Source organism: Coenobita brevimanus, chromosome 78 (genome assembly GCF_032717465.1).
Source record: "Coenobita brevimanus isolate Jiangsu-jjx chromosome 78, ASM3271746v2, whole genome shotgun sequence".
Taxonomy (NCBI): Eukaryota; Metazoa; Arthropoda; class Malacostraca; order Decapoda; family Coenobitidae; genus Coenobita; species Coenobita brevimanus.
The window spans coordinates 33,923,974-33,940,786 of NC_137031.1; the positions used below are offsets into that span (position 1 = coordinate 33,923,974).

The 16,813-nt window shown below is 43.7% G+C and overlaps 1 protein-coding gene across 1 annotated transcript in view; it reads left to right on the forward strand.

Moving 5' to 3' along the window:
- Positions 1 to 10,531, forward strand: part of LOC145408793 (insulin-like peptide receptor) — a 47,758-nt gene extending 37,227 nt beyond the window's left edge. Inside the window, exons 25-32 of the mRNA XM_080279441.1 lie at positions 259 to 395; positions 4,841 to 5,002; positions 6,642 to 6,715; positions 7,116 to 7,225; positions 8,120 to 8,194; positions 8,982 to 9,368; positions 10,054 to 10,061; positions 10,298 to 10,531. Coding sequence (XP_080135567.1) covers positions 259 to 395; positions 4,841 to 5,002; positions 6,642 to 6,715; positions 7,116 to 7,225; positions 8,120 to 8,194; positions 8,982 to 9,368; positions 10,054 to 10,061; positions 10,298 to 10,531 — 1,187 coding nt within the window. The remainder of the gene's footprint in view (positions 1 to 258; positions 396 to 4,840; positions 5,003 to 6,641; positions 6,716 to 7,115; positions 7,226 to 8,119; positions 8,195 to 8,981; positions 9,369 to 10,053; positions 10,062 to 10,297) is intronic.
- The last annotated feature ends 6,282 nt before the right edge of the window (positions 10,532 to 16,813 follow it).

Below are 16,813 nucleotides of genomic sequence, written 5' to 3' on the forward strand. Positions count from 1 at the left end.
ATCATCAGCATCATCATCACCACCACAACGACCACCATCATCAGCATCATCATCACCACCACAACCACCACCATCATCAGCATCATCATCACCACCACAACCACCACCATCATCAGCATCATCATCACCACCACAACCACCACCATCATCAGCATCATCATCATCATCATCATCACAGTGTATGCAGCAACAAGATACCTCCTCCTCCTTCAATCATCATCATCATCATCATCATCACCCCTCTCTCCCCACCCTCAGAGGGCCAGGGTGCTTTGCCAGTGAGGTGGATGGCCCCAGAGTGTCTTCAGCTTTCCATCTTCAGCGTGCAGAGCGACGTGTGGAGCTACGGGATCTTGCTGTGGGAGATGGCCACAAGGGGACAGACGCCGTACAAGGTGAGGACGAGGAAGGGAGAAGGAAGGTAGGAATTATGAGGTGGGGAGGAGGGAGAAGGAAGGGAGGAATTGTGAGATGGGGAAGAGGAAGAAGAAGGAGGGAGAAGGAAGGCAGGAATTGTGAGATGGCGAAGAAAAAAGAAGACAAACAGGAGATAAAGAGTAGGAAAAGAGAATGTTGAAGAATGATGCAAGCGAGAGAAAAAATAAAAAAAAGAGGGGAGGAAGAGAGAGCGTAGAAGGATGGTAGGAACCGTGAGGTGGGGAAGAGAAAAGAAGAAGACAACAGAAGATGAGTAGGAAAAGAGAATGATGAACACTGAGGAAGTTGAAAAAAAAAAAAAAAAAAAAAAAAAACAGGGGAGGAAGAGATAGGGGAACTGGGAAAGGTAAAATAGGGGAGGTGGGAGGGGGGAATGGGAAGTAAAAGAGGGAAGAAAAGGTGGAACAGGTGAGGGAAGGTGGAAGGGAGGGAGGGGAGGTGGAAGAATTTATAGAAGAGAGGGAGAGGAGAGAACAAGAGGAAAGATGAAGGAGAAAGAGGTAGAAGAGGAAAAATAAAGTGAAAGATGGATGGTCCCAGGAGGTTCCCAGTTGTCATTCTCCAGCATGCAATGATGTGTGAAGCTACGTGAAGATGGCCACAAGGGGACATGCCGTAGGAAGTGTGAAAAAGAGAGGGGAGAGAAGAAACGGGAAGGGGAAGGAGGCTGAAGGAAAGGAAGGAAGAAGAAAGAAGGTAAGATAGAAGAGGGAAGGGAAAAAAGAAGGAAGAAGGGAGGGTGGATGGAAAAAGAGAAAAAAAGATGAAAGAAGGAAGGGTTGAAAAGAGAAGGGGAAAAAAGAAGGACGGAAGGGTGGAGGAGAGAAGGGAAGAAAGAATATGGTGTGGAAAAGAGAAGAGAAAGAAGAAAGGGGATAAGATGGAAAGGGACTGGAAAGAAGAAATGAGACAAAGTGGAAGAAAGAAAGGAGAGAAAAAGAAAAAAAAAAGATAAAGCGAAGTGGGAAGAGAAAAAGAAAAACGAAGGAAGGGTGGATGAGAGAGGGAAAAGAAGAAGAACGAAGGGAGGTGGAAGAGGTAGGAGGGTATAAGAATGGCGATAATTTGGAAGAGAGGACAGAAAAAGAATAAGGAAGACAGGGTGCAAGGAGGATGAAAAAGAAGAAAGAAGGTAAGTTAGAAGGAGGGGAAAGAAGAAGGAAGGGAAAATAGAAGGAACAAGAAAAGACTTGCCAAATCGGGGCGCTGTTGTGGAAAACGTCTGTCAGATCTGACATGCACAACACGGAAAAGGGGGAAGAAGAGAAGAGAATTATTGAGGAGAAAAGAGGAGAAAAAAGGAGGAGAGATGCTGATGTGGTGAGAAGTAGAAATAAGGGAGAGGGTAGGAGGGAAAAGAAGATGTGACGAGAGAGCTAAAATGAGGATGATGGAAGAGAGAAAGGAAAAGGGAAGATAGATGGAAGGGAAGGGTAAAGAATGCATATGAGAGAGAGAGAGAGAGAGAGAGAGAGAGAGAGAGAGAGAGAGAGAGAGAGAGAGAAGGAGGTGTAAAGGGAAGGAGAGAAAAACAGAAAAGGGGAAGGTAGATGGGAGGAGAAGCTGATAGGGGAAATGAAAGAAGCGGTAAAGAGAAGGAAGGGGAAATAAAAGAAAAAAAATGTGAAGCAAGAGAAAAGAGGGCTGGTTTAAGAGGGAAAAGGGAGAAGAGGAAAGGCGAGGGAAGAGAAAAAGTAAAAGATGGAAAGAAAAATAATTGTGAGGGGGAGGGGAGGGGAGGGGAGGGAAGGGGAGGCAGAAAGAAAGAAGGAGGGAAGAAATGAAATAGATCATAAAAAGGAAGAAAAGGATGGCGTACAAAGTGAAGAAAAAAGAAACGGAAAGAAGATAAAATGGCGAGAGATGAGGAGGAGAGAAAACAAAAGGAAAAGGGGAACAGGTTGTGGAATAGGAAGTATAACAAAGTGAATGAAAAGGAAATAACGAGGAGAAGTGAAGGTAAAGGCAGGAAGGAGGGAAGGAAAAGGTAAAGGAGAGACGATGCAGAAGAGGGGAAAAGGAAGTGACGGAAGGAAAGAGAAGGAAATGATACTGAGGAAGAGGAAAGGTGAGGGAAGACGAAGGAAGAAAGGAGAGGAGGGGGAGGGCAAGAAGAGCCTAAAAAAAATCCCCTGGCGGCAGCAAGAACAGAACAAGAAAATCGTCCTGACACAGAAGGGGGTAAGATCAATCCCTCACTCCTTAACTTAACCTCCACCAGGTGACAGGTTAGACATCCAAGCAGGTTTTGGTCGTGCTGAATAAAAAACAGTGGGCGTCATCGCAATCTGATGTCAGCAATCCATGAATACCTTAGCTGACCTGAGAGAAATCGTTTGCCACGTGTTGGAATGTAATACAATAATCCAAACAAATCTTAATTCATAAAATCGTCTGGCAGCATTAATCGTCCGGGAGCCAGGGGTCAAGGAAGTTGGCTATGAAAGGGATGTTGGCAAAGATGGAGGCTTCACAGGTTACCATGGATTCTGTGAGGATGCTAGGGTGGCGTTTTTCACCTCATGCGAGAGTTATGACAGGCAATGGCTGAGTTTATGGTCAGTACCCTCTCTGCTTCTTCTCTTCCTTTCCCTCCCCTTATTCCCCTGCCTCCCTCCTCTCTTCCCCTCTTATTCCTCCATTTCCACTCCTATCTCCCTCTCTTTTTCTATCCCTCACACCCACCCAGTCCTCTGCAATTCTTTTTCCCACCCACTCCCCTTCTTTGCCTTCCCATCCCTCCTCTTCCTCTACATAAATATATATATATATATATATATATATATATATATATATATATATATATATATATATATATCATTCTTTAGAGAGAGAGCGTTGCTACGACACGGACGGATAAGGCCAAAGGGTAAAAAACAAAATAGCAATTAAATTACGCCTGTCATACGAACCCATCTCATCTTTCCCCTCCCCTCCTTCTTCCCCCTTCTCTCCTCCTCAATCCTTCATTCCTCCACCCCATATCTCCTTCCCTCCTCCTCCTCCTCCTCCTTTCTCCCGACCTCCTACTTCCCTATCACTGTCCACCGTCTCTCTTCTTTTCTTTTTGACGTCTCCTTCCTGTCCACCTCCTGTTATATCATTACCGTACTTTTCTGTCGGTTTTCCCTCTCTCCCTTTCCTTCTTTCCTTCCTACTTATCTCCCTTTCCTCTCCTAATCTCTCTCTTTCCTCACACTCCCTCCTCTTCCCTCCTTACTTCCTATCTCCCTTTCTCGCACTCTCTCCATTCCCTGTCCCTACTTCCTATCTCCCCTTATCGTTATTCTCTCTTCTTTCTCCCTTCTCTCTTACTCCCCCTTTCCTCTTATTCTCTAATGCTCTTTCTTTCATCCTTAATTCACCTCTCCTTCTATTCTCTCCCCCGCCAGAACGACCCTCTTAACCCTTTCAGCGGAGTACATACTTTTCTTTAATATTTTGCACTTACTATCTCCAGACGATTTCACTCAGCTTAAGGAGAGAATTTTCGAACAGGAGGGGTTAGATAAAGACCTCATTAACCCCTCCACCACTAAAGATCCTTACTAAGTTGAATAAAATCGTCTTGGCCTGATTAAAGTAAAAAATAAATCAACTAACTGAAGTGGTTAGTCTTTATCACCTCCTCCATCACCTCGCCCTCTCCTCTTTTTTCCTCATTTCATCTTCCCATCGTCATCTTCATCCTATTCTGTCATCTTTCACCCTCCTTTTTTCCTCTCCTTCTCCCCTTCCCATCTCCTCCTACCTCTCTCCCTTCCCTTTCGTCATTTCTCACTTCTCAGCTTTCCTCCTCTTTTCTTCCCCTACCTTCCTTCCTGCCTTCCAACCGTCCCTCTCTCCCCTCCAGAATTCTCTTTCCCACTGACCCATTCTCTCTTCTCCCCTTCCCCGTTCAATTCAGCTCCTTCCAAACCCTTCTCTTCTTGTCCCTTCCCCTTTCTCTCCTCCTCCTTCCCATAACATTCTCTCCTCCTTTCCTTCCCTTCCCTTTCTTTCCTCCTTCCTTTTCGTTCTCTCCTTCCATCCTCTTAATTACTTCCTTCTACACTGCCCTTCCTTCTTACCAAATCTTACGGCTCTATTCCATTTCCATTCCTCTTATCCTTCATTCTTACTCCTCTTCTCCATCCTTTCATCCTTTTCACTCCCCTTCTCACCCCCACCCACCTTCCTCTTCACCCAATCCTTCTCCTCTCTTCTCATCACCCTATCTCCCTCGTTCACCCCCTTCCTCTCCTCCATTCTCCTCTTTCCCCTCTCACCCCAATCTCCCCCTCTCACCCCCTTCCTCCCCTCTATTCTCCTCTTTCCCCTCTCACCCCAACCTCCGTTTTTCACCCCCTTCTGCCTCTCTCTCTCACACTCTTCTGCCCCCCCCCCCTCTCTCTCCCCGCAGAATCGCAGCAACGACGAGGTAATCCGGCTGGTGGTAGAGGGGGCGACGCTCCCCCGACCTCACCGCGCCCCCGCCCCGTTCCCCAGACTGATGAGAAGGTGCTGGAGATACGAACCAAAGCAGAGGCCGGCATTCCTGGCACTCACCAAGGCACTACTGAAGGTGAGAGAGAGAGAGAGAGAGAGAGAGAGAGAGAGAGAGAGAGAGAAGGGAGGGGGTTATATCCAGGAAAAATCATGTATTCCTCACCCGAAGGCCAAATATATTCAAGGATGGTTGGCCAGCAAGAAAATAATACTGCCAGAATAGCACGCATAATATTCTCCTCACATACTTTTATTCAGCAAGAAGTCATATATTCAGAAAACTTTATTATGCAAAACGCTCGTAAAGGGTTGGCGCTACAGAGGGTGAGGGAAAAAGTATACTCAGAAAAACAGAAACAGAAGAAGTTATTTTTAGTTTTTCTGCTTGTAAAAATGAGAAATTAAAACCTCAGAAATAAAAAAAATATTAAATATTTACTGTATTTTTCACATGTTTGTAGAAAAAATATTGAACTGATAAATACTTGCCAGCATTTACTATATTTATCAAGTTAAAATATGAACTACTTAAAAACAAATATAAACAGCTTTCACCCATTATAAGTTGTGTAAAAAAAAATTAGGTGAATTAGATTTTTAACAATTATAATAAGCAGTCATCGCCATGTGTTAGTTCTTATTCTTTTATTTTCGCAACAAACAAAACTACGACGGTCGAAAAAAAAAAAGTTCCTTGATATATATACGACAGTGACAATCATTGCAAAATTTACTTGAAATTCCCCTTTTTTCTCTCGCTCCGAAAATGAAATGCCAACAATATTGCTAATGCCGTCAATGGTAATGTTAAGACAGGATGTAATTACTCCATATCACTGTAATTTTACCCGTACCAAAATGATACGTAAGAAGAAAGAAAACCACATATTGTTGCAAAAGAGTATAATAATTTATGCCGGATTATTTCAGTTCAGTTCACACATACAAAATACGTGTATCAGTGTATCTGTGATATATATAAAGAGAGAGAGAGAGAGAGAGAGAGAGAGAGAGACAGACAGAGACAGAGAGACAGAGAGAGAGAGAGAGAGAGAGAGAGAGAGAGAGGAGTGAAAAGAAAAGCAAACAACAATAATACCATGTGAATATCACGTTAAATGATCTTCTGAAACCCAGGATATCAATTACTACGATGGATGGCAACCACATAGTCAACAAACAGACACATGGGTCACGGCGCTCCAAACAGTGTGGCCAATCACGAATTTTAGATGGTGTTTATTGCCCACTTAATGCCACTCAGGGAAAAGAGACTGGTCATTCTTATTTAAATGTGTTGACTGAATGGCTTAACCCCGGGCCCCTAAGCTCCGATGAAGGTGTGTTGCTGTCGTAGTGATCTATATGAGACCGATATTTATTTGATTATGCGGTATGCATTCTCGGAGTCGACAATGTAAATATTATCAGTCAGGGCTTGGATCCGTAATCAACCTCCCTATCTCCTCACGAAAACTGTACGAGCGATTCATTTTTATATTTCAGGAAAGACAAAGGTAATGGAGGTACAGAATTCTCATGTCTTTTGTTAGTCCTCCAAAAACAAATTCCAAGCCAATAACATCACCAAGGGATGAGATACGCTCGCACAATGACGATCACTTCCCTTTTTTTTTCTTCACAAACAACACAGTCTAAAAGTGTGATTATAATTCCTCCATCTAATTCTGTGTCACTCCCTCCCGCCCCCCCAGCACACCTCAGCCGAATACCAACACAAATTCGAGCAGGTGTCCTTCTACCACAGCCGCAACAGTGACTACGCCAGGTAAGTCAACGTGCAGGTAGATAGTTGGTAATTAATCCAGGTGGCTCAGGTGTACATGTGGTCAGGTGTTAATTTAGCCCTTCAGTGCTGTGACGTCTTTTTTTTTTCTTGTTACTTCTAAACGATTTTCTTTGGCTTTAAGATCGACCTTTCGACCTGAAGAAGTCAAACATAGCAAAATTAAACTACCGTGAGGCGTCATCGTAGTGAAGGGGCACAGCCAAATGGGGAACTTGCCCTGACGAATGACAAAAGCTTAATGTGTACGTTGTATATATACCATCTATCCATCAAACAATCTTTCCATCTATCCATCCATCCAACAATCTATACCTATCCATCTATCTATCTGTTTATCTATTTATCTATCTATCCATCTGTCTATCTATCCATACTTTAGGTACGATCGCGACGGGCGTGCAGGGTTCATGAGTGCCTGTGTGAGAGAGAGCGAGGACGATGACTCCGACGACCCCGATCTACTCACACCTTCAGGATCCAGTGGCCAAGGTGGGTGGGGTAGCTGGGTAGATGGGCGGGAAGGTGGGTATGTAGGTGGGTGGATGAGCTGGAAGAAGAGTATGTAGGTGGGTGGGGAGGTGGGTGGATGGGCAGATAGAAAGAAATGTTGGTGGAGAGGAAAACAGATATGTAACTAGGAGAGATTGGTTGGTGGAGAGGTGATACTGTAGCTAGGCAGATGGGTAACTAAAAAGGTAGGTAACTAACTACGTGAGGAGATGGACTAGTAAGTAGATAGGAAGGAAGGCACGCAGGTAGGTAGGTCGGTGGGCAGACACGTAGTAATGCATGGAGGTAGGGAACATAATCTTTTTTAAGGGGGGGGGGGGAGAAGAAACAAAATTGTCTACACTTTTAGTAACAACAAAAATTATCCGAACTCTGTCTCTATAATTAACTTGCGTGAATTAAACACTGAACTTCATATCATCAAAGACAACTGCAGTCTGACAGGCCAATATAGCCTAAGTTCAAGCAAAAATATGTCTCTTTTATTACCACGTTTTGCATTCACTTATATCTAAACCTAATTTGTCCTCCATTCTGCCTAAATATGCGGAGGGTAATGAGGTCGAATGCCAACACCTCCTCCCCTCCACGGCCAATACATTTATGACTATTACGTCTGCAATAGGTAGGTAGGTAGGTGGGTAAGTAAGTAAACAGGTAGGTAGAAAAGGAGGTAGGTTTCATCGCCGTACTCGAAATTCGGTTCCTCATGTTCCTCTTGACTTTTTGTGATGCATGTGATGATGACGATCATAATATATTCCTTTCTCCTAATCCTATAATCATCATAACTCCATCACTCTCATTCGTTAGCGAGAAATGCTATAAGACGATGATGACATTATTCAATTTTTCTTATTTTGTTAATTTCAGACGAGGATGAGAAAGACTGCTTGAGGTACAGACGAACCCCCCACGGCAGTCCCAAGTCAGCCCGAACCTCCCCGGGTAGAGTGGGAGAGACCTCTTCGGGGGGCACCTCTCCGTGGGTTGGAGGAGGGAGGGATGAGGGAGGAAGGATGGAGGGAGGCAGGCTGTGGGGAGGGGCTCGGAATGTGGGTGGGTTCTTGAGATCTCGACCTTTCTACAGCAACCTGCCAGCGATGGAGAGGTTCCCAGGTAAAAAGCTGCCAAATCACGTTCACTAATGTCACTAAACTGACTCTCAAAAGGTGCTATAATGCCATAAATCCCTTCACTGTTGTGTGTTTCCAAAACTGACTTTAATCGTCAGAGATATAGCAAGTACTCGTATAACCTAAAATATTACGTTATCGTAGTGAAGGGGACACACACACACACACACACACACACACACACACACACACATCTATCGCAAGTTGATAATAAGTACGCTAAACTGCTAGAATGTGTCCACAGCTTGATGCAGATCTCTAAAGAAATGTTGTCAATAAGAAAAAAGCAGCTTTACTTCTAGGCACTGTTCGGAGCAAAAGTTCGCTAACTTTTCCACTCCCTGTCCGTCACTTTCCTCCCCGAAATATCGTATCAAAAAGAATCACCTGTGGGCTGAGACACATAGCAAGCCTCTCTAAGCTTAGGAATACTAGACAGCGGAGGAAAGTGAGAACCAAAAGATGTGAACTATAGGCGCAGAAGAAAGTTAGCAGAGGTGAATTAGTGGGCGAACTTTTGTCCCCATTTGTCCCCATAGCTACAAAATCCCTAAACAGACCAAACATATTTCCAACCATTTTTCCAACCATATTTCCAGGGCAGGAGGATGGGAAGACGGGAATGGCTGTGGGATTGCCGACGCTGAGACTACCCGACCAGGAACTACCTTACGCTCAACTGCAGCTTAGCACACCAAGCACCCCAGCTAGTTCACTCAGCCCCCGTACCCCTCTCACCCCTCGCTCTCCCCTCACTCCTCTCACCCCACGCACCCCTCGCACTCCACTCACCCCTCGCTCTCCCCTTACACCTCTTACTCCACGCACTCCTCTCACCCCTCACTCTCCCCTTACTCCTCTCACTCCTCGCATTCCCCTCACACCTCGCTCCCCCTTAATTTCTCTTAGCCCTCATTCTCCCCTTACCCCACTCACCCCTCACACACCCCTCACCCCACTCACCCCTCACACACCCCTCACCCCACGCTCCCCTCTCACCCCTTGCACCTCTCACTCTCCCCTTAGTGCATGCAACCCCCTCACCTCTCGCACCCCAATCACCACTCGCACCATCCCTAAAATATCCCCTCACGTCCCTGCCAGTGCTCCTATGACCCCAAAATCCTCCCTCACCCCTGCCAGCATCCCCCCTACCCCCTCCAGCGCCCCCCTCACTCCTCTCTTCCTCCCCCACTCTCGATCCTTCCCCCCTCTCTGCTCCCCATACCGTTTTTCTCCTTCCAGTTCTCCCGTTGGTTCATTTCGGGCTGGAGGAGGAGCTAGGGACGACCAAAATGAAAGCGAGGAAAGAAAAGAAAAGGGGGAGAAGAAGAGGACAAGTGAAGAAGAAAAGAGAACGGGAAGAGAGAGATTAGATCAAAAACATGACAGAAAGGGGGAGGATGAGGAAAGGGTGAAGAATAATGATGAAGAAACTACCAGGATAATTGAAAAATCGATTACGGGAAAAGCAGGAGGTACAAGACAAGGAGGAATGGAGAGAAAAGGAAACAGAGAGGGAAGAGGAAATGGAGAGGAGAGTGGAAATGGAAAGGCAAGAGGAGTGCACACTTTACCACATCCCAAACGTCCATTTTATTCCACTTTACGAAGATCCCTCTCCACATTCGTGTCCTCTCATCCATCTAGCCTCATCCACATTCCATCCAGGACGTCCAGTTTGTTCGCCAGGATGGACGACGAAGAGGAGGAAGACTACGAGGAGGAAGAGGATGAGGGTATGGATGAGGAACCAATCAGCACATCTTTTATCCACCTTGAGACAATGCTCAGCTCTCCATCACCTGATCTGAGTCGCACAGCATCATCATCATTTCGTCGCCGTCCACATCATCATCATCACCATCATCATCAAACATCTGAGCTAAGTGACCCTCTCTTGCCGTCGCTCCAGCCTAGAAGATCTCGTGCCACCCCAACAAGATCGCCACACCCACAGCGCTTCTACGTTAATGATTCTTTTACCGCCGTCGCCGCCTCCTTCGCCGGCACAGGAACGGCGCCACAAGAATCGCAAAGCCCTTCAGGAGGCGTGTTTGGCGAGGCGGTGTCCAGACCCCAACGCTCCACACTCAGAAGGACCAACAGTAGCAAAGAAGATGAGAAAGTGGAGTTAGAATTGCTCTGAAGGAAAGGACTGTGCAGCTGGGATGGAATGTGGACTGAGGAATATTGACTGAGAAGTACTAAGGGTTCATGAAACAGACAGAGAAAAATCAAGCGCTAGCGACTGGTTACCCCGGAGAATAAGCATCTAAGTGACAAAGAATCATTAATTGAAATGGAAAGCAAAACAGAAAAAAAAAAAATGAGGAAAAAAAGGTGTAGGCAGAAATTAATCAGTATCATATCTACTGTACAGTACGGCTGAATTTTTTCCCCTTTAAAAAAAAAGAAAAAAAAATGGAACGAATGCGTCTGTCTTTCGAATCTACTGTACTGAAAAATCAATCGCTGTTCCTTTGTCTCTGTGAGGCCGAGAAAATCTATGACTTAGAGAAAAAGGAATTAGAGATTTAATAGAAAGTCTGATATGCATGAAGAACCACTTGAAAATTATTATCTTTTTATGAATACTGATCTCCGGATAAAGACGCTATGTCGCGGTGATAATTGACGTCTTGTATGACCTAAATTTTACAACCAAATTTACAAACCATCTTGAGCTGAAGTTGTGAATAAGATTAGTTTTTTTTTTCCACTCTTACAGTTGGCATACACTTCGCAATCAATCTACTGTAGAGTGAATATCGAAAGAGAGAGAGAGAGAGAGACAGAGAGAGAGGAAAATATACAGCATAAATTTACCGTCCTAACGCAGAACCCGCGAATCACGAAGAGTCATGGGACGTATAGTGACTAAAGTTTCCGGCATCTGTCCTTTTAAAGATACGAATTACGCACGTACAGTCCTAGTCAATAATTCGTGTGTTAATTCGTGTCACTTTGGGAGCTCCAAACTACAGAAACGATACTCCAAGCCCTGTGATGATGATAATGATGATGATGATGATAGAGATGATTTTTTTTTTTATTAGTCCAGCGAGATCTCACTTTTTCACGCTGTTTCGAGACGGTGAGAAAGGAACTATAATTAACTGCAACTGTAGAGCCATACGCAAAAGTTTTCTGGCATTTCTCTGGCATGTGGTAGTGGAAGGTGTTACATGAATTAACACGACAGCAATATGAGAGGCACACAACAGGGTATGTGAAGGAAGGATATGACAGTATGTGAAGGAAAGATATAACAGAGTATACGAAGGAAGGATACAACAAAGTATGTGAAGGAAGGATGTAACAGTATGTGATGGAAGGATACAAGAGAATATGATGGAAGACTATAACAGTAGGTGAAGGAAGGATATAACATAGTATGTGATGGAAGGATACAAGAGAATATGAAGGAAGGATATAACAGTTGGTGAAGGAAGGATGTAACAAGAGTACGTGATGGACGGATTCTGTCTGCAATTTGGGGAGGACTGAGAACTAAGGATGGCAGGAGACCAATGCTGGCTGAGAAAAACAATGAACTTCTGCTCACTATTGTACCTTTTCCGCCGCAGAAATTATGTGATCAGTGTTATTCCGCCCAAGGTATTGATCCGCATTCTCGTCAGTCAAGGAGGCTCCCTAACACCTCTTCCTTAGCGATTTATTTTGATAATTACTGCTTGCCGTCCTCTTCCGTGTAACCCAAGTCATTCTAACATCACCATACTCTGCATATATAACGTAACACCAAACGATATTAGCGTGCCGGATCCAAGAATAAATCGGTATGGAAGAGGTGTTAGGGGCTTCCTTTACTGCCGAGAAAACGAACCTTAGTGTCTATTTTATATCTGTTTCACACTTTTCAATGAGAGTGTTGTATTACCAAGTAGTCTGTATATTTTTCAGTAGTGTGTATAGTAGTGTATATATTTTAAGACGCCAGGTGGTCTCGTGGCCTCAGGTGCCTGTCGAGGTGAAATCGGGTGTTATGCGCATTGATCTGAAATCTAAGAAGTGACTGGATTCCTCTCTCTCTCTCTCTCTCTCTCTCTCTCTTATCCAGTCCCCCTCGCCTAAATGACCTGGACTATCATCGCCTAGCCTCGGCCTCTTACACCTTACAAGGGTCACCGTGAGACTGACTTTCACATCCTTTAGGTAGGGTAATTTTTTTTTCTTTCTTGCTACCGTCATACAACTTTAGATGACAAGATCTCTCACAAAGGATGGGTCAGTGGATTTTCTATTACTTTTACTACCATATGTTTCTAATAAGCTGAAAGAAATCGTCTGAAATTAGAAAGAATAACATATAAAAGGCGTCACTGTACTGAAATGGCTATATATAAATACTTAAACATGTATTGTAGGGCATCTATACAGCTTGTGTGTCTGTATGAATGTTTAACTAAAGCGTCAAAGAAAGCATACTTTTTTACAGCAACCTATATTTTGTTCCGCATCGCCTGTGCGGGTATCAGCGCATCTTTCCTCAAAAGTGCTCATGTCCACAGAAGCCTTTGCCACAAGTGTCCTGCGCACAGGTTTGTATGTATCTTGGGAGTATAGTTATCTACAATGTTCCCTTGCATGTCGCACAACGCAGCATCTAGCAACTCTTTCGGGCTCCTATGGCTCACTCTCAACTCTAAGAAATCGTCTGACGTTAGATGGTATAAAGAACTGAGAAAAAATGAGGAGGGTTTAAGGCGACAATATTGATTCTCTTAGGTTCGTATTGCACACTGTCAGCTGAGTATATACAATCATCGGACGTTGGCTGGAATAACAAGGATTATCCCGATCATGACACTGTTCATGTTTTGGACACCACCGCGTTAGAAGAAGAATGCATAGGCTGCCATTACTCAAAATTACAAAAATACATTGTATATATATATATATATATATATATATATATATATATATATATATATACTGTATATATCCTTTGTGATGCGTTGAATGTTGTCACAGATTTCATACAGATTTATTTTCAGTATCAAAAACGAATTCGTTAATTTTTTAATGTCATTCGTGAAGAACGAGGAAATGAGTTCCCTCAGCCATGTAATAAGGTATAACAATTCATTTCCAAGACAGGGATAAATCACATACACTCCAACCACTGATATGCGAGCATCCACAAAATAACTATCGATCAGAAAGGCTATCATTTGTATTCGCCCCTGTTTTCATGTATATCCTTTAACTCTTCCAATATCGATCTTGGGTATGGCCAAATTATGTTCTCACACTTCCATGCGTCATCACCATTATGATCACTTTCTTTGTTGTCGTTGGCACTCTACACCTGTCATCCCATTACACCTATAACCCCACCACACCTGTCACCCCACAATACCTATCTCCACATGAAACCTCTCTCTCCACTCTTCACACTATGGCTCTTCCACAGTACGGTTATGAACGGGCTTCGGAGGCTGTGTCCAGAATCTGAAGCATAAACGAGATTGAAGTCAAGTCCTGGAATCAATCTATCATAATCCGTGATATATATATATATATATATATATATATATATATATATATATATATATATATATATATATATATATTTTTTACGCAATGCCACCAAAATCATCTGGTCACTTACCCTTAATATTCTTGATTACTTTACCCCAAACTCTGTCCCCTTCACTCACAGCGATTAATAAGGGACTGACATGTATTCATTTATCTTATTAACCACTTATTTATTCATTTATTTCTTGCAGTGACAGTGGGCTTTACTGAGGACGCAAAACTATGAGAGTAATCACAGTCTAATCCGCGGACAATACTACCCCTTACATCTCACCTTTCAATTGCATCTTTACTTCTGTGTTACTCGAGGATCTTACTGTCATTAAGATCCCCTGTTTCTGAAGATGCGCGACTAAAGCTCAAATCTCCCTTACCCATGACAGATGAAGTAATGCAACCATTTACACTCACTGTTTGTATGAACTAACTTGTTTGTAATAAATGTTATGTACAAAACGTGTCTTATTTTCAATCCAACAGAGAGAGAGAGAGAGAGAGAGAGAGAGAGAGAGAGAGAGAGAGAGACAGACAGACAGACAGACAGACAGACAGACAGACAGAAAGCGGTATAACAGAAACATGAACAGAAGATACAGCGTGTTTGTATAAATAAGAGAGCAAATGTATACAGCAAGTGAAAACATAAGTGTTGTTGGGGATTCAAAGCAAGTGATGCAACGAGGGAGAAAATTTTATAGAGTTTGGGCAAAATGTTGGGAGTTTATGAGAGAGAAAAAGACGGCTCTCGGCTGGGTGCTTTCGGTCCTCGTATTTATATATATTTACATCTTTACTGATTTATTTATTTGTTTATGTATTTTGGAGGGGAAGTGATGTACCGTAACTCCAACTGTCCCAATGAAATGTGTCTGTGATGTGAGTGTTAGAGATGCGAGTGTTAGAGATGTAAGTGTTGGAGATGTAAGTGTTGGAGATGTGAGTGGCTGTCAGAGATATGAGTGTTGGAGATGTGAGCTGCGGCATGAACCGTGGAAGACTGCTGAAATGAGAATATGATATGATAATGGGAATGTGTTGTCATCTGAGTGGTGATATGAGTGGTGGAGATGTGGCTGACTATGTGAATCGGGTCTTGATGATGTGATAATGTGTCTTGAAGATCTGACTGGTAGTGTAGACCCAAGGATGACTGTGGGGGAGATAAGACGATATGACTGTGTGATTATTGGGGATGTGATGGTGGAGTGAATGTGAAGAAAATAGCAAGGATGACGCACTGAAGAAAAGGTGTGGGCATATAAGATGTATCAGGAAAGAAAGCAGACTAATTCATCCCTTGCTATATATAACCAAGACAAACAAACCCACGTCTTCTCATTAATCCAGAACACCTGAACCACTTTCTTAGACACACACACACACACACACACTTAATCGTATCTTCTATGCAGTTCTTACCACACCCTACTTCAGTCACATAAACACTGCAGAAATTCACTCTAGTTAACCCCTCATTCTTTGCAGGCACTAACACCCATCCTCTTCTTTCTTTTCGTCTCCTCAATCTTCTCCTCTCCCCGTTTGTCTTCCCCCTTGTCCTCCTCTTCCTGCTATTCCTCCTCCTCCTCCAGTCTCCAGGTGACACTCGATAATCAAGATGTCAAAAGAGGCAGGTGTGGCCTCCTATGTGAGAGAGAGAGAGAGAGAGAAAGAGAGAGAACAATACTGTACCTACACCTACAGACAATACGAGTGTTTAGGCAGATAATTTCCTAATCTCAATCATCCCCTACAGTTCGATTCTCAGGGGTCGTGTTACATCCAGGTCCCCATTCGTACTTCTAACTGAACAAGGATACGCCGAAAACAAACCACGTCCACCAGTCTGACCGGTTCGAACATCCATCTCGAGTTCTTCCACTTGTGATCTAGATATGCTAACCACTGCAGGGAGATTAGTTATGAGACTGGAGCAGAGGTAAGGAGAGGAATGAGAAGAATGAGGTGGAGGGAGAAGGGGAGAGGAAAGGAAAGGAGGTGAGGAAAGAGGGGGAGGGGAAGGGAAGGGGGAGAGGGATGGGTTGGAGAGGGGGTTGAAATGGAGGGAAGCGAAATTATAAGGGATTAAGGGGGATGGGGGGAGGGGAGAGGGAGCGGGGTTGAAGTGGGGGATGCGGGGTTGTGAGAGATTAAATTCATGGTCAGGAAATCGGCATTTGCATAGAACATGAGTATATCCTCTCTCTCTCTCTCTCTCTCTCTCTCTCTCTCTCTCTCTCTCTCTCTCTCTCTCTCTCTCTATCTATCTATCTATCTCTATCTCTCTCTCTCTCTCTCTCTCTCTCTCTCAATGGGGATGCTGTGTGTGTGTGTGTGTGTGTGTGTGTGTGTGTGTGTGTGTGTGTGTGTGTGTGTGTGTGTGTGCGACCACTCTTGTTAAGAGTGCTCATATGCGTGTAATTAAATGTGTAGATGTCATTTTGTGCATGTATTTAAGCATGCAGTTCACTTTATGTGCACCAATATGTGCTAATTTGTATGTGTGTAAAATTATGTGCAAATAATTAAGCATGTTCGTGTCATTATGAGCTGATGTAATATGCACTTTAAAACACCATTAACTCAATTGTCAGGTGAATGAACATTACTTTGGAATGCTTGTATGTCCCCTAGCTGTCATCGCTGGCTTTATTTTGTCTTTACTTTTCTCTCACACTTTATTTTTATTTCCTCGTTAAACCTGCCGTTCCGGTGCTCAGAATCCCATAACACCAGATTCACTATACCACTCTAACTTAGCCCAAAATTGCCACCTCTCCATCTTGAATATTGAAATGTAAAAGAGATTAACACTAGAATATGATGGTGAAGAGGTGCTGTGGAAAGGATACAGAGCCATAGT